The sequence below is a fragment of the Caloenas nicobarica genome, chromosome Z (genome assembly GCF_036013445.1).
Source record: "Caloenas nicobarica isolate bCalNic1 chromosome Z, bCalNic1.hap1, whole genome shotgun sequence".
NCBI classification, from domain to species: domain Eukaryota; kingdom Metazoa; phylum Chordata; class Aves; order Columbiformes; family Columbidae; genus Caloenas; species Caloenas nicobarica.
This window is the reverse complement of record NC_088284.1, coordinates 54,160,749-54,185,883: the sequence shown is the minus strand read 5'-3', so window position 1 is coordinate 54,185,883 and position 25,135 is coordinate 54,160,749. Positions and strand designations below refer to the sequence as shown.

The window sequence follows — 25,135 nt, the reverse complement described above, 5'->3', positions numbered from 1 at the left end:
TAAAATAAGAAATTTAAGTATAATAAATACTAAAGTACAAGAAAATCAGAAATAAATCAGATAACTTTGTAGCCAAAATTATTTCATAAAGCCTACTAGAGTTCATCACCAAACAACTGCACTGTTATTAAGAAATAAGAGTGTGTAAAATGCAGTTAGCCCTGAGCACAAGCTCACTCAAAGACGACTTTTGGGAGAAAACGATCAGGAATTCAGTTGTCCACGATAAGTGTTGGTTAAGACAGGGTGGTATTTATCGCAGTTGCAGTGTGAGCTGTTATATGTTGTTTTTCAGCTGTGTGTAACATCTTCACAGCTCTCACGAGCAGCTGACTCTGAGGAATTTTAGGCTGTCAGTGCTTTGAGACTACGACTTGAGAGCGGTTTAGCAGTTTGTTTTCTGGAGGAGACCGTGTGGTTGGCTTTGCAGGTTCACAGGTCTGCCCTGTGCCGGGCGGCCCCAGATGGCACTGGATTACGCTACGCCTGCAGCCCTCAGAAGTGCAGAATGATCCACTCTGAGTATGCGCTTTCCCCACTGCATCCCACTGGTGGTGGATCCACGTGGCAGGGATGCGGAAACCTTGTGCTCCCACCCTGGCTCTGTCACCCGCTGCAAGCAGGAGTGCTTGTCAGCTGCTTGGGGGTGGCTGATCTCCCAGGCCTTTTTTATTCTGTGCTCTGTGCAGCTTGGTTATCGTTCTGTCTTGAGGAACCTTCCCCAGCAAAAATGCCACTGGAGTTCACAAGGTCCTAGTACATTTGGTTTGGTTTTGACAGGGTTTTGCTGGGGAGTTCGTTGTTGTCTCAGGCTTAGTTGCGTGTGTGTTATGGACATAAGGCAGACCAGCAGCAAGTGGAACCTAACAGTCATTTAAAATATTGTCGGAGATAAAAGTTGGTAATATTCTGTAATATTCCTCAAATTTTTTTTTTCAGCAGTAACTTGTTAATTAAACCTCTCAACAGGCTTCTCATTTTCCACAACAGAACTTGGGGAAAAATTATAAGGCTTTTTTTTTGTAGTTGAAGGTGTTTAATTAATATACGCACTCTAGTTTAGACATATATTATGTATAATAAAATACCTGCACTGAGCATTTTTGACTTATTTAAAAAATATGATTGTGCAGGTAGACAATTCCAGGAGTATGTTTCCATCACTAATTAACACAAATAAAATCCCAATTGCTGAAACGTATCTTTAAGATCGTCTTTTAGAGGCCTCCGTTTTTCACTTTCCATTAAGCTAGAGGGTGTTTAAAAAAGATGGATCCAGTTTCAAAGCAGTATATTTCATATCTTGCTAATGACTGAGGCCAGGGGCTGTCGGTGCTCTAGGAGAGGCATCTAGTGGTAATAATATGAAACTCTATGCCCTGCCCTTTCTCATGGGTGGTTTGTGTTTGCAGAGATACAGTGATTTCAAATTGGGTCCGTCTTTTCAAAAACTCTGTAGTTTTGTTGGACAGAAGAGAGAGCAGCTTTCAGTACTGGTTGCTCTTTCTGCCAAGGATGTTGAAGGGACCTCTGCTCAGTGGGACTATGACTGAGGGGTGTTGAGAGAGATAGGCAGCCCTTGAGCTCAATAGTTCCCAGTCTGTGAGGGTTGTTATGAATTTCTCAGCCTATGGTTGAGCATGACATTCCACAGAGAATGGGTTATCGCTCTTCAAAGGCCAGTATGTGGATAAAGTCATGAGACATACAGATCTGGTATGAGGTGAACGCTCGCTTGGTCTTATCTCTAGCCCATCAATGCCCACAATAATTGAAGACTATTTTTTGCAGATTGCAATGGAATCACTGTGACTGAAATTTAAAACCCCTTCAGGGAAAAACAGTGTCAAATAACCTGAGTCAAGACCCTGCAATGAGGTCTGAAATTGTTAAAATTCTGTTGAGGAAAAGTTGTGCAGTACCTCTGGCTAGCAACTTGCTCATTAGCCTTTGGGGGCAATAAAATGTTTACATGCAAAACATACTACATGGGGGTATTGTTTGCATTTAGAAAAAATAGATGGTGTATGCATGCTAATTATCTCCTGTTTCTTGAAATTGCAGCATATCTCTGCATAACTAATAATCTCTCTACGATTTTTTTTTCATTATTATTGTTTCTGCATTTAAAGGATCTAAGTTCCATTCTCAGATGTCAGCTAGGCATATGAAAGGAGCATCTCGAAGGCATTCTGGTGCTAAATCAGTGACTAACTGGTTTTCTAAAAAGCCTCTAAACAGCTTGGAAGTGTAATGTCTGGTCAATAGAAATCAGAGTGTTAGTCAGCTTAGTACTTTGGACAATTCCAATAAATGATTACTTTGCATTTAGCTACCTAAATGCCTTTGAAAACTGGTTGCTGGAAACTGTTGAAAGTCAGTAATTGTACAGGTCACAGGGCGCAGGAAAAGGCTTTCAGTCTCCAAGAGACTCACTGTCCGTGAGTTGTGCTGGGGGGTTGGAGTCAGAGTTAAGGAGATGGGAAGCAAAGCCTCACTTTATTCCTTTCTTCCTCCCCCCACCTTGGTTTGTTTTCCTCAGCACTGGAAAGAAAGAATGAAAAACAAGGTGATTGTCTCTATCATGTGGTTATCTGTTCCCAAGATTGGATAGTGAGAAGCCATATCTAACTTCAGACAATCTCCGATTTATATCATTTTGAGGGAAATACAAATTTGACAGAATTTTCAGCTGCTGTTATGAATACTTCTTTGAGTTACACTTTCAGTTAGAAGCTTCCTGAACTGAAGCCATTCCCACACAGCTCCTCTCAATTCCAAGTGCTGCTTAGGATTTGTTTAGGTTTGGTTTCTTAGGCTGTTTTTCAAGGATGTGCTCTCATTTTTCTGGTGCCCAGAGCTTGGAAGGCCTGTGGCTGCCTTAATAAAAAAAAAAGAAAACAAATAGCTGAAAACAATACTCATCAAGGGGAACATGTCCCACACAAAGTAGAGAGGAACAGAAAAAGGGAGAAACAAATGGAAAGGAAACAGAACAACCTCAGTCTCAGCCTTTGGCAAGAAGGAACAATACATGACAGATTTGCTCTGACCACTTGTGCAGGAAGACATGATTTGTCTTGTCCTTGTCTTATTCTCATCAGAAGAAAAGCAACTGCTCTGTCGTATTTGCAGTCTCCACTGGAATGGCAGTGGGATTGCTCCCAGACGGAAATACATTGACCAGTGCTGTGTGGCAAAGCTCGAAAAGCTCCTTCTTGGGTGGTAAAGTGCAAGGCAAAAGCTTATGGGATCATTCTTTAACCTCTGATTTAGAAGTGGAAGAACCCTGTTACACAGGGCTGCTCTTTCCAGGACTGTCACTGTTGTCATGTGCTTGTGATGCTTTGGTCCATGAAGTTCACTTGTGCCATGGGGAGTGCACAAAGGTGCTCTATCATCAGGTGGGAGTAAAATTACTGGCGTTATCATTGTCCAGCAATGCTGTTTGTGTCTTTGTTGATGGTAAATTCTCACCTCATTTTGCATACTTGTATATGCTCCGTTTGGGAATAGATGAGTTGCTACGGTGGATCTCAGTAGTAACTTTTCTAGTACCTAAAAGTGGCTGGTACTGTGCCCATTAGAAACCCTTCACCAAATAAGTATCTAATAAACCTTAAGGAGTATGTTTCTTCCAGGTCTTCCAGCACAAAGAGATTGGCTTATGCTTTGTGACATCTGGATTGATGTCCTTTTTTAAATACTAACCCTGTCTAATAAACCAGCAGGTATTCCCTGTATGGTATGTAGCAGCTTCCATGACATTAACAGCAAAAAATTTATATCCTCTTGTGGCTGAAACCCTCAGGACCAGTAGAGCAAGGGAGAAGAAGGATCAGAAGCAGCTAAAAGGCCAGAGGCTCAGAGCTTGCCGGCACCCCCAGCCATTCCGGCAGAGAGCTGGCGCTCATCTGTCCTGGCGGGCAATGACTTGAAACAGTGTTAGCATCATCTTCAGTGTGTCCGGCGCTGGCTGGGGTGAGCCTTTGGTACTGCCCCGAGGGCTCCGAAGCCCAACTGCATTCACAGTGTGCCTGGAGAAGGGACTGCTGCCCACCTCTCCGCAACACACACGGCAGAGGCAAGTTCACCGTCCTTCAGCTCCTGAAGCCCATGGCTGACTACAGGTGTAAACTGCCTTTTGCTTCAAGTGTGATCAGTTCTCTGGCCACTACTGGGAAGGCTGGATTCGCAGGCTGGGCGCCTTCAGCTGCCACAACCAGCCCCAGCAGGCCTCAGACAAGAAGCCCAAAAGCTCTGCGCTCAGTTGAACCTTGCGGGAAGAACGCTTTCAGTCTTGTTCCTAACCCTGAGAGCTGACATCAGGTGCATGTTTTTAGTGAGGTGTGGTTTCAGAGACAGTAAATCACAACTGTTATCCTGAAGATGTGGTACAGGAGCGCAGACTTAAGCCTCAAATTCGCATGGTCCTTCTTGGGGAACGTATTTAGTTTAGTCTTAGCTTCTGGAGTGGAAGGCACAAGCCTTTTGCTTTTTTTGCAGTGGCAGTGAATCCTTCAGAAAGTTAATCTGAATTCAGCTGTTTGCAACAATCCTTATTTTACTAGAAAGTGACTATTAATATTTCCCATCTCATAGAAGTCTTTTGCAGTAAGCATTCTGATGCAGCCTGTTTCCTTGCTGGAATAGGTTTCACACAATTTTGTATTGCACTTTAAGGTTACAATTCTTTGCCTCTTCTAATGGCAGCATCTCAGAGAACTCTGACATTGTACCTCACTGAAAAATAAACACAGTGCAAAAGTATATCTTTCAGAAATGCAGAAGAAGAGAGAAGTTTCAACTTTGCAGTGATAGCTTTCCTCTAGAGGCCTAATCCAGAATTGATTTCGCATTTTAATCAACATGAGTCTAGCCTATTGATCTCTGTGTGTTTTGAGTTTGGCCTCAGCATCTGAAACAGGACTGTGGTAAATAGCAACATTAAACAAACTGATAAGAGATTTATCGTGGACTTGTAGATTTTCTGGATGGCAAGACAGGATGGTTTCAAGACAGAACAAAGCACACAGGTGTTCATTGCTCCTGCAGAAGACAGCTTTGCCTTCTCAACTTTGCAGCTTGCATTTATTGACAGAATATGTACACAGAAATATGTACAGCACTTTCTATGGGGCAAGCACAGAAAAGGATCAGGTGTTTTTCTTAATAAGGGAGAGAAAGAGCACAGAGAAATCTTTTAATTTTGTTTGGTTTGGTCTAGTCTTGGGACAGACTCTTTGCCTGAGCATGCAGTATTTATTTTTCATCATATATAAAAGGCTGTTCCCAACCACAGTGAGTTCTTGGCTTCATGAGACCAGTAGTCCCATCCAAATGTCCATAAAACTTTTAAAAAACATTTTCTTATGCTTTCTATGACCTGTTTCTATTGCTATACTGTATACAAGCATATATGTTAAAATCCACAGTATTCATTAGCTAAACCATCTCAAGAGCTGTCTTCCTGAAACTTTGATTCTTCCATAACTGCAGCCAAAGGCTGTGCTGGGAGACAGTTCAGTGTCTGAGAGACTAGTGTCTGCCCTACCATAAGGAAATATGGCAGCAGATTTCAGAATAGTTGTGTCAGAATACCTACCTGAATTCCTCTCCGCTTACAGAGGGCTTTTTTAGGGATCACCCTCAGAAAGACAAGATTAATTCAGAGAAATGCTAAGAACAAAGCTGCTACAGAAACATGTATCGATGGTGAGGGTTTTGATTTTTAAGAAAGAAGGGCAATTATTTAAATGGAAATGCAGTATAAAGAAAGATAGCAATCCTGGGTTTAAATCTTTCCTAGATATCCATGCTTTTATAATAAGGAAAGGAAATATTAGTTTACAAGCTCAGCTATAAACTCTCTGTGGTCACAAGCTGCCTATCATTCTCTGCCCTACTTTCTGCTGGCAGATCCTTAGAAGCCGTGTCAGGGCTGAGCTGGACTTAAGAGTTTTGCATGGCATGTTAACTCTCTGGGTACTCAAGCTAAGAAGGCCATAGATAAAAGCCTATTTGAACATATTCAAGCCAAAAACAGTGAGCACTTTTTTCTTCGTATTTCAGATTCTGTGATGGAACGAGCTTTATATAACCTTGTCTGTGACAAAAAGTGTATTTGGAATTAGCTTCTGGGTAGTTGCCTTTGAGTAAACTAACAAGCCATTTGATACAATGCAAGCTAAGTGTTTTTGCATCCAGATACACTTGAATTATTGAGGTTCTTGATGTGTGGTGTTGTTTAAGTTGTGCAAGCTGTAGGATGACTGTAAATAAAATCACATTTTTGGCCAGTTAGTACTCAGTCTGCTTCACAGAAGATGATCGTGGAATCATAGAATGGCTTGGAAGGGACCTTAATGATCATCTAGTTCCAACCTCCCTGCCATGGGCAGGGACACATTCCACTAGACCAGGTTGCTCAAAACCCTGTCCAGTCTGGCCTTAAACACTTCCAGAAATGGGGCATCCACAACTTCTCTGGGCAGCCTGTTTCAGTGCCTAACTGCCCTCACGGTGAAGAATTTCTTCCTTATATCTAATCTAAATCTACCCTCAGTTTAACGCTATTACCCCTTGTCCTACCACTACATGTTCTTGTAGAAAAGTCCTTCTCCAGCTTTCTTGTAGGCCCTCTTTAGGTACTGGAAGGCTGCATAAGGTCTCAGCAGAGACTTCTCTTCTCCAGGCTGAACAATCCCAACTCTCTCAGCCTGTGTAAAGGCTTATGAAATGCACACTGTACCCATGAATGCAAAAAATATGAAGTATATTAATATGTTCAGTCTTCTAATGTGGTGCTCTCTTACAGCAAGATTATGAAACGAAGGAAAGGCAATGCATACTCTTTTTCTCGTTACCTTTGACAGGCAGCTGCTCTGTATGGACAAAATTCACTGTATGTCCTCAGGGAATACCTTCCATGTTACAAACATGAAGACAGTATTATCTCTAGGTGTTGTTTAAGCCAGCAAGCATGTTGCTAAGAGTGACACTGTTCTACACATACCATCATAAATATAAACTCTGAAACACAATTACTGATAAAACTCAGTAGATAGGACAAAACCGAATGAACATCACAAAGATGAAGCACAAAAGTCATGTTCAGACAATAGGGAAACTGCAGGGTAAATACAAAAGCCCATGACTTGCATGTATCCAAGCAATAACCAGAGAGAGGGCTTCAGTAAGAAATGACACCCTGTGAGACAGTGATGTATACAAATCTCCTTTTCCCAGAGAAAGAGAAGGAAGAAGAGGGTGGGAAAGGGAAAAGGCAATAAAAGATAAGAAAGACAAAAGGGTAGGCCTGCTGGTCATTTACTGCAATTGTGCCAATATTTTGAAGCTGTACTGCTCTAAAGCTCAAAGCAATTTAAGTCACTACCTAGGTTTTGCCTTCCTCAACAGTGTGACTTCAGGATTTGGATTTAAGGGGCAAAAAGATTTGGGCAAGTATATCACCTGACTTGTTAAAAGCAGCAACGTTTGAGGATCTCCTTAATTGCCTTTCACTAGGCCAGTGTTTTCACTGAGCTTTCCCTCTTTTCTGCTTTTCATCCTGACAGCCAATTAACTGAATATCCGGGTCCAGTTGGGAAGAGAATTTTATCTGCATTTCTCTGGAGCCTCAGTGAAGAGAACTGGAGGGCAGCATGGCAGGGTGTTTTTATCTGCAGCTTTAACTGTTTGTTAATTTGGTTTTATAGCTTTTAAACTGATGTTTATTGCTTCTCTAGATGTTCAGGAGGGAAGTCCTCCTGAATCCCTGATGGCATTTCATTATAGTCATAATTATAAATTGTCTCTTATCTTTAAGGAGTGTGAAAGGATCAATAGAACACAAGACAGCTGAAGGACAAAAAGCTCTTCTCGGTCACTGTTTATTTCTGTACCTGTCTGTGCCCCCCGTCTCCAGACCTCAGCTGCTACTTGTGCTGCTGGACATATAAGGAGAGAGATGATTAGGGTGCTGGGATAAGGGAAATGTATTATAACAGCGGTGGCTGTGATTATCAAAGGAACTGTGTATTTAAGAGATATCATGATTTGCCTTAGTTGCTGAAAAGCAGAGGAGCCATTCTCTGGATTTTCTTTTTATTAGGAATATTAATATAGCAGCACAGACCTTACTGAAGATGAGATATCCCATCATAATCCGAATAACAGGTTCTAGCACAGAAATACTGCTGTATGCAAAACTTCAGTTCTTCCAAAGGATTTTACATGGACAAGTATTTGCAATAGAATAGGAATTAGATTGCAGAATCCTTCTTTGATTATAATTTTGTTCAGCATGGGAGAAATTTTTTGAGCAATTACTTTTAACTCACAGCATTCAGATCAGGACATAAAGTTTGTCAAAAGTCAGTTGTAGTCATATGTTGGGTTTTGTTTCAAACTTCTGTAGCTTTAACTTCCATTCTGCACATCGTGTGCACTTGCAAGTGATTCTTCCTGGGTAAGTTTTCTGGGAGTGAAATTTGGTAGCCTCTGGATAAGGATGAGGATAATGATCAGAGGAGCAATGTGCTGATGTGCAGGCATCCTGCATAGGCTCCTGTATGAGATTGGCATCCAGTTCTTCATCTGATGATGGCCTTGGAAGAGTGGTTTGTCCATCACATTGCAAAGTGAGAGAGGGAGGTCCTAGTGCCTTTATCATTTTGGACAGCCAGAATAATGCAGCCTTCAGTGAATTATTCTATCCTCAGTACAAGTCTTCCCCCTCCAAAGTTCCAGGGTAGTAGCTGAGATTTTAAATGCACAGAAGTAAAGCTGTTCAAAAATAGAATTTTCCTCCCATGGGAGATTTCAGCATTTCAAAATTACTTTCTGATTTAAAATGACAATGTAAGTTAAAGCAGAGGGCACTTGAATCAATTTTGTCTCAAGTTTCAAATTGAAATATTGAAATGGAAAAATGTGCATCTTCAATATAATTTAAATAATTGGGTAGTTTAAAATGAAATGTTTATCTGGGCAAATATTTCAAAATTAAGATTTTTTTGGGGGGGAGTGGGTGGTTGTGAGGCAGGAGGGAAAGCTTTTTTCTGCTTTGGAATATTGAATTTGATTATTTGTTTTAGAAAGCCAAAAAGGTAACTGAAAATCAACATTTTCCTGCTGATGAATCTTTGAAACTTTATTTATACCATTAACATTTTCAGTCAATTTTTTTGACTGTTTTTATACTCAAGTCAGTACGGTGGGAATCAAAATTTTGAATGTCCTGACTTGTGTTCAATTAATATTTGGCACATTTTCTTTCATTCCTATACCTTTTCCCATTAATTTTCTTGTTGAACTTATCTGGGAAAGGGAGTGACTTTGAAAGACAAAAGTGATTGTATGGGTGAAACTCCACTGAAGTCAATGGAGCTTTAAATATTGGCACAAACAGATAATTTGTCTCATGGAGTGCAGTTGCATTGTCACATCTTGAATGTTCTTCATTCTCATGATAGACATTGCTAACGGAGTCTCTTCTCAAGCACTTATGCATTTATTGTTTTCAAAACCCCTTTCCTCAGAGAGGTCAAAAGCTCTTCTCATCACCATAGGGAGCCCATGGGAATTTCAGCATTCTGAAGTACGGCAGGTATCCAACTGCATTAAAATGTTAACGCCTTTCTTACTTTTTTTTTTTTTTAAAGAGCTTTGTTTTTTTCATGTATCAAAAGTGGTGGAACCTAATTATTTTTTGATTGGAAGGAAAAACATTCCAGCAGGAATAATGTCACATTAAAATCAGATTACTTCCAACTAATCCATAAAAGAAATTCCCCTAGTGAGAAGGCCCTATCCCTGATTGCTTTGTATTACTAGCGTGATGCTATAATACCATTTTTCTACCATGTTTCTGGTAATTTTTGGTATTATCTATGCAGAAAATAGATTGCACATCTCCTCTAAAAGCCAAATGTTTTCTCCTCCTTGGCTGTACAGTAAAGCTGGAGTTTTCCCTCCTTGCCTATGTTGATATTTTTCCTTAAGAGTGGAGAACAATGCAATTACTTATTTGCATGTGTTACTTTAGAGCCCTAAGGTCCAAACAGGACCTCACTGTGCGAAGCACTGCGGGACTCTGCAGCTGTAAACAACCCCTGCCTGAGGAGCTTTTGGGCTATGACCTCGCTCCCATAACCTGGAGCTGGTTGGTTGGCCCATGGGCAGGTCACAATCCTGGGGCTTCACGCACACAGTGAAGAATGGGGGAAGGATGCTTCCTTGTCCTGCCTGCAAGAGCAGGGGGTCCCAGGGATTAAATCCCTTGCCCCAGCTCACACAGGAAATCTGTGGCTCACCCTGAGGTGGAGGCCAGATCTCCTGCGTGGTCCCCTCATCCCCTGACCCATCCATCCTTCCTGCCCAGCGTCGTGTTGGCCTCCAGCGCAGAAACTTCTACCCGAGAAATTTTCCATTGAGTTCTGCTGCTGATGAGTTTCTTTCTCACCAATAGGTGGAAACTGACAGCCCGGTTTCTCAGGTGACACAAGGAACGGTTCTGCCATCCCAAATGAGGCAGGAAAAACATCACGCAGAACAAGGAATTTTCCATAAGAAACTGTACCATAGCAACTGCAAAAGACGTTGAAGCACATTACACTTTCTCAGCTTGTTGCAACCTGTGCTTTGATGCAACAGGACATCAGAAAAGCGAAGACTTGGGGTTTTATTTTGTTTTTCTTTTCCTCACTTGTTTCTTTGGCCAGGAGAGTGATTGCTTTAAGTGGTGCTGCTTGATCATAATGAATTTATTGCAAAATTGTGTAACCTTTCCACGTCCATCTCCAAAGTCTGTGCCAGAGCCTGTGTTCTGGCATGCATTGTCATGCTGTAGCTGGGGAGGGTGAGGGAACTACATCTGCAAACTTCCATAAGAGATCACAAGCTTTTGAAATTGTAGGATAACTAACCAAATGGGATGCAGAAATATTTCCAAGAGGGTGGCAGCTGTGCAATATGTGGCATCGAAATAAAGTTGAGTCACTAAGAAGTAGTGATAAATAAGCTAGCAAAAGTTTCTGTCTCTTTTTCTAAGCATATCCCAAATATTATTGTGTAGTGTAACAGAAAAAAAAAAAATCACTGTGCAGAAACAAGTGGTTGTGGTGTTGGTTTGGATATGGGTAAATTCTTGCTGTACTAGGGACAGCATTTAATTAAAATGTATAAAATCTTTAAGGGAAGTCTTTGCATGGCAGATGTTTAGCTGGTTCCTGAGCACCTGTAACAGGCTGTTCAGGTTGAAGAAATCTAAATTAACAGGACCTAAAATGCTTAAGTGAGAAAACAGGAGAAAATCTGATTAGCACTATTAATCAACTGGGGTCTGGAGATTCCCTTTCTTTTGAACTGAGGCTATTTAGTCACCTTTCTTGTCTTTTTTCAGAGTTCATACTGCACCCTGCCCATATTTAATCTCTACCTTGTGTCTCTTCTCAAGCCCTTCAGCAGTTCAATCTTGCGTTTCTCACTGGAGACAACTCCATGGTGTGGATGATCCTCCTTCCCTATGTATCTTCAGATACGAATCACTGGGTGGAAAGCTGCAGTATATAGCACGTTTGCTATGTATTATATGTACTGTTTTTTCTTTCAAACTCACAACCTGTCCAATTTCTGAGGTATTTCTGAGGCAAGATGTACCTCCTTTCTGTGAGACTGCTTGTTTCAGTGACAAGCCTGTCACTGATTTGGGAAAGTTGTATCAGACTCCTGTAAAGCTGGGCTTGAACTAAAAAGGCTGTACTGGAGCAGCGGTCATCATGGTTGCCCTCAACTAGGGCTGTCAGCAAGGTGCATATGTGAAAGCACAATAGTTTTTGTGCTTTTATAGCAGCGGTAATGCAGATTCTCAAACCACTTGCTCCTAGCTACTGTAGCTAGCTTTCAATGCAGTTAGTTATGGGCAAAAATACCTTGTAAAAGTCCTGAGAAGAAATTTTTCCCCATGATGTTGCTCAGATGCTTAGCTAGAATAGCCCACATTAGGATGCAGTTTACAATTTTCCTCAGTTTCCACAACAACTGGCATTTCTGATGCCTGCTTGACACAATATAAAGGAAAATTATTCCAGTAGCCCATGTTCAGAAATCTTTATTTGTTTACATTTATGAAGGTGTGGAAAGAGAGGTACAACAAATAGATTTGAAGAGCTGGTTGTGGTATGTTAATTCCCTGAGGGCCTGTTTATTTCTGTGCAGGATAGTAGGTAAAAGATTGTAAACTAGTAATAACATACAGACTGGAGTAAGCAAAGAATTAGGGCAGTTAGCTAAGCAGCAGGCCTCACATTTTCTTTTGTTCATGCAGGTCCTTTTTTTTTTTCTTAAATTAAAGGATGCTGTGGGTTTCTTAATAGCTTTCTTCAGCAGCTCATATTTGTGACTGTTAATCTGGAAGGACTCCATGGAGTGCCACAGTTTACATTTTGTGAATGAGAGCAGGATTAGTTTCATGGCATACAAGATAACACTGAAGGAAATGGAAGAAAAACCATGGTGTTATAAAATCTTTTTTCTGAACATATTTTTTTTCTTTCCAATTGCTTTGATTTTTGACTGTGTCATAATGCACTTTAAGGTGGCCAGAATCTGTAAAAATAAAGAATTCATTGCAGCCAAATCCATATCTGGAGAGTCACCACTTGAGATTTTGAAATTAAGAAGGTGATGGCAGTGAGGAGTTTTGGCCATTGTTTTAAAATATAACAGATATGAATTTTGATGAATATGAAACTTATACTTTATAGCTTTGTGACATAATATTTTTTAAAACCCCACTATTATGAAACAGGTAACCATTTCTGGCCTTATTTTCTAGGTGAGGGAAGCAATGATAAAGGGATTCACTCAGCATAAGCCTTGTAAGAGTTATTTGCCAGAGTGCTCATGACAAATGCCTTTTCATCTCTATGTGTGTGTGTGTGTCTAGGTTTCAGAAGCAAATGATGTTGCCTCTCTGTAGTTTCTCTGTGAGGAAAAATGCAAATCAGTAACAGTTATTTTTGCAGTTGGAGCCTGTTATATTCTTGGAACATGCGGCTGTATTACCATTCTCATATTGAAGAAAATGTTACAACAAGGCAAGAAAAAATGTGACAGAAGCAATGGTGAAAGCAACACACTAGCCTGTAAGTTAGTTAACAGTTGTACATGAGAAAACATTGGAAAAACCACCCAGTACATCTTGAAATCGGTTTATAATTAATTATGTTAGCTTCTGATCCTTCCTCTTCTCCTTAAAATTCTGACCAGAAGGACAGGCTAGAAACAGAGTCCTGGAAATTGCCTGAGGACCGTTTTGTGGATGTTGGACTGCAAAAAGGCAAAGTAGCCCTCCAGGTCCATAACAGGCTCCAGACAGAAGCGTCCTAAAATCAGGTCTGTACTTGCCCTCGTGCTGGTGGTGGTCTTGCAGGCGGCAGCAGTTAATCAGCACTGCTTGTAACGTGGTCTGTCAATCTGCCCTGGTGACATCTTGTCTGTAGGGCTGACAGTAAGGCTTTGTGTACCTCAGTGTTTTAGCTAAGTGCAGACAGAGTGCGTATCGATGGACAACGCCCGTTTCCGTAGCTGCAAGTGCCAGTTCCAAGCAACGTGAGACAAAAATTCTTCTGTTTCACTGGTAACAATACAAATCATGGTAATTTTTAATATTTCCTTTATTGATAAGCATGTGGGGTTTTCTGCCATTACAGTTCAACAAATGAAGCAGCTGTTTGTGTTGGTTTCTTCTGCTCAATGTGCTTTCTGAGTACATGAGTATGTAGGCAGCTCATATATATTACTGTGGGAGAGAACTTGAACTTCAGAAAGGAGAAAAAACCCTACATTTTGCCTATCTTTGTTCAGACTACGGTTGCTGTAAATATAATGGTGTACAGTAATGGGAACAAAACAGTTTTGTTTTTTAAAAGCAACAGTCATACGGATGCTAGGTGAGAAGAGAACTTTTCTGGTCCAAGCATTTTTGGTTTCTTGCAGAGACTGCCGGAATTGCATTTGCGTTCACTTCAGATTAAACTGTAAGTAGGTTCCAAATATAAAGAACGCAGGGGAGAAAGGTGACTGTGATTTATGGTGACATCTATTAAGCTTTTACAGAATATCATACGTGTGTACTAGCTATCACCATAAAATTAACAGGTACTAATTGGTCAGAGCTGCCAACTCAGTCTGCTTATGAGTGTAACACTCTGCTTTAGGTCACGTTCATTATACTGACATCCTATGTCAGATCCTGAATAAAGTTCATTCAGCCATTTCTGCCGTTCTTCTTGTTTCCCTGCTATGTGTGTGTGCTGCTATCAGCAAGAGTTCATGTCTCGGCAAAGTCTGGATCTGTGTGCTTTGAGAAATACATGTCTCGGGTATCTGCTCATTGGCCACTTTTCCAGCAGCAGCGGGGCTCTGAGGGGGCATCCTTCAATTGAATCAAGCCTGGTGTTTTCCTCTTTCTTGGCAACTGACTGGAACAAAATGTTCAAAGCTCTTTCTTCCTCCTTTCCCTCCTTCTTTTTTTTTTTTTTTTTGCCCTCTTTCTGTCTTTCACTTCCATTCCTCAAAAGGCTATAACTGGGTTCATTATTGTGTGATAAATCAGCCAGTAAACTTCCATGCATTTTGCTGCATTTGGGCAGCTCCTGTTCCTTAGTGACAGCTGCTTGGCTCAGCACACTGTAATTATCAACTCAAACCCAAGATGCTTTTAGGTGCTGAAAACATATTGGCAGAGCCTGAACTTGTCCTTAACCTCGTCATGGGCCACAGCTTTAAAAGATCCCATTGAATGGTTGGTTGATTGTGTTGTTGCTGTTGGTGCTGGGGCTCTGACTGTTCATTGTCACAGTGAACCCCATTATAAGCAATTGTTACCATAAAGGAGTACAGGTCTTTGTTTTTCATTAGCTCCTGACATATTTTATAGTGAACTTTCCATTAATGTATCTGTGTTCATTCCATTTGTCTAAAATACAATTTTGTTGATATATGGGAGGGGATTTATACATGTTAGTGAAAATTTACAAAACCCTTATTTAAGCAGATGTCTGAAGGGAACTTTGCTGAGGAACAGACCTGTTGGTTTGTTGTCTGTAGCAGAACCGAGGCACTCTTTGCTCCTACTTTAACTCTGCCTCTGTTTGGCTGCTGGCTGGCATCTCGCTGTCCACAGCCACAGGGCGCGCAGAGCGTGGCATCGCCCCGGTCCACTGCACAGCAAGTGGCCCTGGGCTGTGTGTTGCGCAGACCACCTGCGAGGGGCCGCACATAGTCGAGACTTTTGCTCCCTCACCAGACTTCTTTTAGCAAAGAAGGAGGACTCCTCCTCATTTGTCGGAAATGTAGAGAAACATAATTTCAGCTGACAGATGACACAGTCCAGAGCTCAAGTGAGTGGAAGATTTCTCATATTCTCTGCTAGATCTGTTAGCTAGATGTGTTAGTTTTCATGTTACATGAAAATAACATGCAAATCCAAGAGGGGAGAAGAGAAAGTACATGACATTTTTTGGAAGATAAATGATCTGGAAAAGTCCTGCTGTTCCCATTGTCAAGCCACAGCGTTCCTTTTCTCATGGTATCCATGGGGCGGTTGGGTTTTCTATCAGGACAATTAGAATAGGCACCTATGCTGCTGCTATTGCAAAAAAGGCTTTGAAGTGTTCGCAAATCCTGCTGGGCTACAGTTCAGTGTAATTTACAGAGCGGTTCCAAGTAGGAGCACCACTGTTTGCCTAAGCAAAGCTCAGTGCAGGTGGAACAACAGTCACATTTGCATCCTTCCCTAAGATTTTGGGGGGCTGTCAGAACCTGGAGAAAGATGAGAAGTCGCCCAGGCTGTAGAAACCTCATGACCTTTACACACAGAACAATTTGTGTTGTTCGCATAAAATAAACGTAGACTTTACCGTCGTAGTCCTTCAGAGGATGCAGGGCAGAAGAACCAGGTCAGCAGAGGAGGTGATGTGTCATCTATGATAAGCACGTCTTTTTAAGCTTGAAGAATGAATCGTGCTAGATTTATGTGGAAACAAATTTTTCCAGTGCATGTGCAACAAGACAAAAGAAAAAACATCTTTTCTTTGCAGTTGTTGAGAATCTGATCCTGAAGAACACTCAGCATGTTCAGTCTTGCAAACCCTTCCTGGCTTCATTTGGATGACCTATAAGTGAAAACTTATAGGGCTTTTGTTTGAAGCTAGTACAACGTAATAATCTTTTAACCGCATTGTGGCTGCAATAAAGGTATCTGTCACAGCCCAGCAGCAAAGACAGATTTTCTGAGTGTACCTTGCATGCATATACAGAGTGTTTCAAAAAGATGGACCCAGTTGGCTGGCAAGACTACTGGACTTGCACAGGATATGCAGAAAGCTCTCTTGAATTCTTCTCACATTTTCCTCTGAAGCATGTGGTCGCCCTGCGTGCTTCCCCTTACACAAACAGTCTGTTTCCTCAAATTGTTGGTACCAATGACGAATGCTCTTTGGCATCAGTGGGTCAATATTCTTGCGAATGACTGAGGCCAGGGGCTGTTTGTGCTCTGGGAGAGTAATCATTTGAAACTCTACGCCCCATCCTTTCAAGCGGTCAGAGTTTCATTCATGGGCGGTTCGTGGTTGCAGAGATATAGTGATTTCAAACTGGGTCCATCTTTTCGAAACACCCCATACTGCCAGTAAAAGCTGCCTTTGTTATCCATAAGCACTGGGATTCTGAAACTGTAACAGGGACCAAGGGGGAAATGCCCTGTAGAAACATCAGCCTCTGTATATGGCCTGCCCTAGCAAAGAGGTGTGACAGCCTGCCAGTGTTATAGAAGCAGAGCAACAAATGCCTCACCATGGAAGGATGCAGAAAGGCTGGAGGACAGTGCATCTGTAAAAGAGAATACCCTCTTTTTTCAGGTCCATTCATATTTTATGATGGTTTTGCTCATGTCTCCTGTTGCATGGGGCTTTGGGACAGTACAACCCTTAGTGGTAAGCCTCTCTGCATCCCCAAAGGACAGAGGACAAACTGCGGTTCTTCTTGAGGGAGACTCAAGACTTGTTTTCTCTCCTTCCTGCTGATGTTCTTTCTCAGTGAATAATACAGGGATATGACCAAAGGGTGAGGAAGGTTTCTTCTTTTGTTTGTTTGTGATGCCCGATGTCTTTGTGAGTCTTTTGTAGGTCCTCCTCAGAGATAACCAAACCTGTAACTTTTCTCTGTCTTTAAAGGCCACTTAACAGCAAAACCCCAGAAAAGGGACAGTATGTACAGAATCATAAGAGCAAGTCACCACATAGCGACAGAGCCTTAATGGTGTGCAGTTAAGGAAGCAGGCAGAGGCTGAACTTCCTTTCAAGGGGAGAATTTACCTCAGTTGGCCCAAAGAATGCAAAACATGGGCATAAGATTCAGCTTTCCTCATGGAAACTCACAGAGTGTGCTGCAGTCTGATAGAACCATGAAAGGTGCTCTGAAGCAGGACAAAAATTATTAGGAAAAGCATAAATAATATGTTTAAAAGTGATACATAGAAGGCTGGGTTCTGTCGTGCTCCTGCAATGTTTTCTCTATTGTTCCCTTTTCTTTCTATGCAAAATAAGCTGCAACAGGGCATACCTACCCATCCACCATGGCAGATCAGATGCTATGCCATCTTTTAGCAAAATAGTTCAGCAAAAGGTAAAGGTTAAGTACATGCTTAACTTTTATAGAAGCGGATAGCATTTGTGACTGTGACCTAAGCACATGGTTTATTCGTTCACAGGCTTGAAAGCTCCATTTACTTTTCATATCTCGTTTTGAAAGGCTACCAGTAAAGCCCTTCTGTTCTCCCTTATATCAGGGTACAAAATGATTTCCTTTTCCTTTTAAAATGAGAAGAGAAAAAGCAAAGCAGAGAAACCTACATCAAAAATAGGGCAATCTCCTTCAAATTTCACTTTTATACCAACTTACGCCAAGCTTGAATATGGCTCAGTCTCTGAATGCGTGATGTTTCTTTCAGGTACTGCTGCTCAGACTAGCAACCTGGGATGCTTTTCAGACTACACCTGTTTCTTAAAACAAAGATAGAAAAGAGTTAATACATTGAAGACAGTATATTTATTAGCCCTTCTTCCCTCCAAGCATCTATTATATGAGATATGCTACATGGTGTTTCCCCATCCTTTGCTGAGTGCTTCTGTTTCTGCAGCACAGAAGATCCCTAAAGATTAGTATCATGCTGAGGGAAAGGATTTCCTGGTCTGAGCTAAGAGAAGGGTGGTGGTGTGAGGTCATTGTCTCCAGTTAACGTAAACATGGAAGCCAGACCAGATCTGCCGCAACAAAATAATGCTAGCAAAGGTTTTATACAGCAACTCGTGCACAAAGTTTTACAATCATTAATCTTTTGGAAGAAGTGCACCGAGATTACAAATTAAGTGTATACACATCCACAAAGACAATGTTTAGTCAAAATTCCAACACAGTTTTCTGCTTAAATCTGATTTTCCATGCTGTACTGAAAAGTTGTTAGTAGCCTAGAAGGAGCACAGAAAGAGAAACATGGAGCGATTAATATCTGCTACTTATTCTGAACATAGAGCATCAAATTTAGCTTTCAGTTGTTTTGATAGATCCCAATTATTTTAGCATGTAACAGATCAAATCCATATTTAATACATATTTAAAACTGAAATAAAAAACAGTTTCAGGTTTCTAAGGCCTTGTGTACCTTAATTTTTGTATAGAAGGGCAAATTCATGCCTGGAAAAACTGTCGACTTCATTATTCTTGTTTTCCTGAAGGGCGAATGTAGCTCATAAACTCATGCATTTAAAGCAATGATAGCATTGTTATTATAATTTATTATTAAATAGTTCTTATTTGATTATAAAGATCTAATCCAGTATGGGAATATGCCTATCTGTAGCCAAACTGAGAGGATCTTGGCCAACTAAAACAAATGCATTACCATAACAAAAGAGTAGGATAAAATGCCTCACCAGAAATTAAATATTAACCCCAAATGACAGCAGACACTTGAGTTTCGGCCAGAGAAGAGCCACACCAGTGAAAGCAAGTGAGTTTACAGTGAGCAAGAGCAGTGGTGTCCTTGCTGCTGCGGGCAGGTGTGTGAGGATGGGGCACCTTCCTGGGAGCTGCAGCACTGTGTCACGAAGAGAAGCCTAATTCTCAGCCCACACAACAGAAACTCTCGGGTTTAAAGTATAAATCCTGTGAGGATGTAAGTTGTAAACAAAGCAACTGAAAGGTTAAGCTGCAGCGATCACCGATTTATTTGATTTTTCATCAGGCATAGCTCTTGACAGCTAGGATACCCCTGAGTATTATGCCATTCCGGTGAGAGCTTACAGGTTTGCCTTCCATAAATGTCTCCAGTTCTTCCAGGAAGACCACTGCCTATTCAACTTGCCCATTAAATGTGTCCTCAAGGCCCACTTGGGGTCTGATGCCTGTGAAAAGTCTGGCAAATCACTGGTGGCCACTCAGGGATAACTGTTTCACAACTGTTGAATTGAATCACTCTTTTTCAAAGAAACAAAACAAAATTCAAAATGATTCAGAAGCCATACTTGTACAGGTAATGTGACAAGGCCCAAGTGCCTTTCTGACCTAGTTCTTCTGTGGATCTTCCATACTCAGTTTTCTGTAGCCTGTACCAGCACCTTTCATTTAGAGCAGCATAACTGAGAAGCTCATGCTTGTTGGAATATTTTCCTTCTGTTAAAGAGGTGTGAATTGAACCTTAGCTGTGGAATATATATATGAAAACATGCTGCTTGTTTGTTTGTGCCTACAACAGCTGAGCACCGGTCTTGCATGAGAATTTGTTGCTGCTGTCCAGTAAAGATTAAACAACAATAGCACTACACAAAAATATATAGATAATAATAAGTAATGAATATCATATGGATAAATACATCAAATAATCAGAAATATACTCTCAGAACTGAGCTGGCCTACTTCTGCATCTGGGCAATGCTGACAGATTGAAAGGTTAAAAAAAAAAAAAAAGTGGTTGTTGTTGGCTTTTATTGCTGTGTTAGAGAGTAGATATCTCCACGTGCCAAAATTTCTATGGTGGCAATAGCATGCAGAAGTGTAGAGATGCTGCTACTGCAGAATCTGATGGCCATCAGGTTAGACTCACTGTCTGCTGTTTGTAGTGGTTTTGTACCCTCCTGCTATGGGATTCTCTCTGAAATTCTACCCCTCCTTTTATGCAAATGACAAATGTTGTACAAATTGGGTATAATACCTGAACAATCACTCTGCCATTTACACCTGTTTTTTCTTGCAAGATCTTAGAAAAAATTGCATCTTCACTATTGCAAGAGAAGTGGTGAGAGAAGAAATTAAGGAACTCAAAATGTCTTTGTGTGGCACCTCATGTCACATCACAAGCTGAGTCTTTTTCTGCTGCTGCTTTTCTTCTTATGCAACTCTAAATATGTTACTATATATTACCTTGCCTGGTTATTTGGCATCTTGAAGATCCTCACTCTCTTCTCAGAGTCCTGGGACAACACATTTCATCAGGAGTGTTCCACATGTGTACTGCTAGCAAAATTCTGAACAGTATCCAAGAAAGCAGACTAAGCAGGTGATTTAAGTGGGCATGCAACACAACAGGATCTTCTAGTGTTGGTAATTCAGTGAGCAGTGATGCTGGAGCCTGTCTGCTGTGTCTCTTACTGTCCATCAAGCAGTGAGTCCATATTGCAGCCTCTCCATAAGGACAGATCTCTCCTCTGTTCTACTGTTCTCATACGGGAAAAGGAAACACATCTGAAACTTACAGCACTTGTGATATTGTAATTGGGTGAGGTGTTCAAGATGAGACACACTCGTACATACCAGATAACTATGTATTTTTTCATGGTCTTTAGGAAACGCAGCCTTGAAAAGACTACTGTGATCTTCAGACATGCAGAGATATAGGGAGCTTATTTTATGTTTTTATTACAAGTCTTGTGGAAAGTGATAGAAGAATGTGACTTCCAGTTGGGAAAATCGACTTGAAATAACTAATTTTAAAAGGTTGTTGAAAATTTTTCTAGAGAAAATGACTGGCAAAATGGAGAAAATATTTTCCTGGACGGGGCTTCCGTCTCTTTGTCTTACCAAGAAGAGCAAGAGTGTTCATTATATATATTTAACACCAGGCCTTAAAAGATTGCTCAAGCTAGCAGAGGAAGTCTCCTAAAACTGAGATGAGGGCGATGCAAGCCAGACAAGCTAAAAATTAAGAGACAAAGAATAAGGCATGCATTTTTATTAGCAATGGAAATTATTAAATGTTAGGGCAAGTGAATAACTCAGACTTTAAAATCAAGACTGGCACAGCTGCTCTTTGGAAGCAGCCTCCTACCAAGCACAAGTCATTTAACTCAATAACAGCACTTCGTGCTGTGTAGAAGGTCAGCTTAGGTGGTGTAATAGTCACATGTGATGGTAAAATGTTCAGACCTATTGTTTGTGACCGAAGGGAAAATACTTCCACTCTGTCACAGCATTTCACTTTTTAATTACATGCAGAAACATTTTAATAATTTATACTGCTGAGTGTCCTGCTGGCTGTGGCTAGAATCAGTCACATCCAGCTCAGTGAAATCAATGTGACGAGGTGATCTCAAGTTGCCTGTTTCACTGGGACCCGCTCCAGAACGTTGTGTGACCCTCTCTGTTCAGCCTCACCACCCAAGGTAGGTTACCTGGGGAGTGCGATCCCATGCCTGCAGATAGCGTTTGCAGGACGAGGCCTTGATGCATCACTTCCAGCGTGGTATGTGCTGTTTGTTAGCAACTGAAATACCCAGGAGTCCAGCTGTGGTGGTGGCATGTCTCTGAGACCTCGAGAAGAAAGCTCTTTTCTGTAGTTGTGCTCCCCGTTGTCAGCCAATTTCCTGAAGTCATCTGTGGGAGCCCCCTGCTTCTATGGGCATGGATGGCTGTGTGGTTATTTAACACCACAGCCTCGTTTCAGCTTTTAACTTTGTTTAGTTTGCTCAGTCTGACTTCATATTTTGTTTCATCTTTCTCTTAAGTGTTTCAACTTGACTTAGCTTTTTGCTTAATGTAATGTATTTTTTACAGTAACCAGACAAAATCTTTTAAACCAAGGATGGTGTGCTTTTAAAAGTACAAATGGCAGTTCAAAGATAATCACCATTTAGATTCGAGAGGAAAATACACAGCTGTCCTTGGAATGTTACTGTATCTTTGTCTGTGAGACAATGTTATGAGACCACTTCTTTGGCAATTCAATTATGTCACCTCTTTCACCAAATTCTGCTTTGTTTCTTTGGTGTAAATCCAGGATAATCTCTTGGACTTTAACAGAGATAATTGGCTTTATCCTGATGTTAACTGAAAGCAGATTTTGACCTGAATTTTTCAGTGTATCTCCTGCTGAAATCTCCTCCCACTGAAGATGGTGTCATTATGGCTGGGGCCCTGAGTATGCTAAATGGATTTCTTCTTTAGCTCATATTTCCGTCACATCATATGTGTTTGATTTACTTACGTTGCTCCTATATTTAATCTCTGCCCATTTAGTCACATTTACTGTCATTTTTTATTTGTTTAGTAACTCGCTGCAGCTCAGAAAGGTAACAGGATGGATAGAGCATGACACGTTGCAAATATGTTCTGCACGGATCTCTTCTGTGGCTTGCTGCATTCTAGTTTTAACAGTTTGGTTTATGGGATGGGTTGTTTATTCAAATGCTTGGTTTATATAAGAGCATTTAGCAGCAGCTGTAAGCGTGCTACAGAGGAGTAGTAGATAGGTTTCTTATTTATTTTTACTCTATTGTTTCTGAGGTCCTCTAGGAACTTCAGGGAAAAAAAAAAAACCCTTCGTACTGCTAAGGTCAACATTGGGAGTGTACGGGGTTCAAAATGGAGAGGACCCACACAAAATTCAGAAAGTCAGCTGTGTTTGTCACCAGGTCTTTGGCAGCTGCAGAGGGACCCAAATGAAAAACTGCCTCTGCGGGAATTCTGCTGCTGACGCCAGTAGGACGGGATCTCAGCCCGACTCCCTGTCTATGGGCTTTGTCAACATTTTCAGATGGTGACACTGGTAACATGGAGCTGAACTTTCCTCCCTAGGAAAGGAAGAGAGGCAACCTCCTAGTGATGCTGGTAAAGCAGAGGGAAACAGAAGAATTCCCCAGGGGGCAGGGTTGAATGGCAGGTTTGGCAGGGAGTAAAGGGGAGTTCTCATTTATCAGGAAGCAGATTTTAAAGCAAAGATCAGGAGGTGTGCCACGCTCCCATGCTCAGGCGGCGTGCCGTGGCAGCGGTCCTCCCTGCCTGTCCACCTTGTGACTGGCATTAGCAGAGCCAAGGGGTGCCACTTAACCTGCATCCATGGGGAAAAGGTGCGTTTTCTTTCATTTTGTGCTTTACTTGAAAAGCCAGCGCTGAGGAGGTAGTTAAAAAACAAATTCCTACTGGCAGCAGTGGAGCTGCTTGGGTAGCTTGCCAAACAAACGTACCCATTTTTTTCATCTCCGTGATAAAACTCAATCTTAAATCAGAACAGAGTTCAACAAGAGTGAAAAGCATTGGTGCTTTGTGGTCTCATTTCATGTGTACTTGGCTGTTAATGGGACCTGTGGCCTCTGGTGAGAGGCCTAGCACCAGAAGAGGGGATGGGCAGTTTCTCCCCCTGCAGCTGCCCACTGCAGGGACAGGAGCAAGCTCAGGTGGGTCGGGAGTGGCATGGGGAGAAGCTGGCTTTCCTCACCCCGCCTTCAGGGCACAGTGGGCCTGCTTGTGTGCTGGCCTGGGTGTTTCTGGCAGGTGGCAGCTGGGTGTGGTGGAGGTCCATTCCTCTGGTGTGCTGCCCACCTGGCAGACTCATGATGGAGACTCCTGGGGACACCGCTTGCTCTCCTGGCTTGCTCCAGCACCAGGCTCCCTCCACATGCACACACATGTGAATATGGAGTTCATTCATATGCAGTGCACTTGTGTTATATCGCTGTAGGCTTAGGGTGTGGGGCATATGTATTTTTCTCTTGTAGACCATGGGTGCTTTCTCCAAACGCTGGCGACAACAGTGGGGACAGGCTGTGCCATTTCTCCCCACTGCTGTTACCAGCAGCACTCTGTTTTCCATCTTTTAATAATGGAGGCAAGGTGGTTTCTGCAGGAGTGGCCACCCAGTTTGGAATAGTTGTGTGGCCAAGCATGGAGGCAGGGGTTGGTCTGCATCTGAATATATCCTAAATTACTGGTAGGGTTCTGTCTTGGTCCCTGCAGTTTGGGAGCCAAGGTGACATTCATGTCTTTGCAGAAGCTGCCTTGGTGCCCGAGCATCACTGTTTACTTCACTGTGTGTAGGATGTAAGTTGCAAATAGGCCTTGTCGAGGCAGGGTTAAATTTCAGTGTTTGCTAAAGCAGCTAAATGCACTGAGGTTAAATTCATCAGTAGATGCTGACTGTTTCATACAATTTCACCAACACAAGCTGTCAACCTTGTTGAGTTGGCCAGTTAAACTGTCCTTCCAGCTGCTTTGTTTAGCTTGAATATTGTAAATTGATAATGTATTCTACAAAATTTGGTACAGTCTTTTAAATATTAAATCTTTTAATGGAAGCTTGTGCTGAAAGGAAAATGTAAAATGAGTTGAACAAAAATGCTCAAGGACTTTAATGTCTGAATCAATTGATTCTGGGCAGCAATTCAACTAAGCCTCTGTCCACTATGGTATCTAAAACCTTTGTCCATCTTTTATTTCTTCTACTTCAGAGCAATACTGTAAGTCATGTTTCCAAGAATGAAATTTCTATCTTATTGTAAATGTTGTATAGCCAGAGAGGGAAAGCAGTTGAACAAGTGGTAAGAGAACGAGAGAGTTAGTTGGATAAACTTCCCTCTGAAAGGGGGAACATTTTGTTTTCTTCGATTAGGTCAATTTTTAAACTTTTTGGCTTTGCATGAAAGAGTTCAGCTATTGTTAGAGGTACAAAAATAGAAGTGTTGTGAGAAAGGTTTGATTTGTTTTCAGCTTCTTTGTCTTCACATTTTTAAAAAAGCAACATTGGCTGTTATGTATGCTCTGCAGCAGTCATCTTAACATGATGATAAATGGCCTTTTCCCA

The 25,135-nt window shown here is 41.5% G+C and overlaps 1 protein-coding gene across 4 annotated transcripts in view; it reads left to right on the top strand.

Moving 5' to 3' along the window:
• NTRK2 (neurotrophic receptor tyrosine kinase 2) overlaps positions 1–25,135 on the top strand; it is a 201,300-nt gene that overhangs the window by 125,151 nt on the left and 51,014 nt on the right. The window contains exon 13 of one of the 4 annotated variants that reach the window (XM_065655717.1): positions 10,472–11,136. The exons of the other annotated variants lie outside the window; for them this stretch is intronic. Coding sequence (XP_065511789.1) covers positions 10,472–10,482 — 11 coding nt within the window. The 3' untranslated portion in view covers positions 10,483–11,136. Of the gene's footprint in view, positions 1–10,471; positions 11,137–25,135 lie in introns of those variants that run through there. 4 annotated transcript variants of the gene reach the window in all.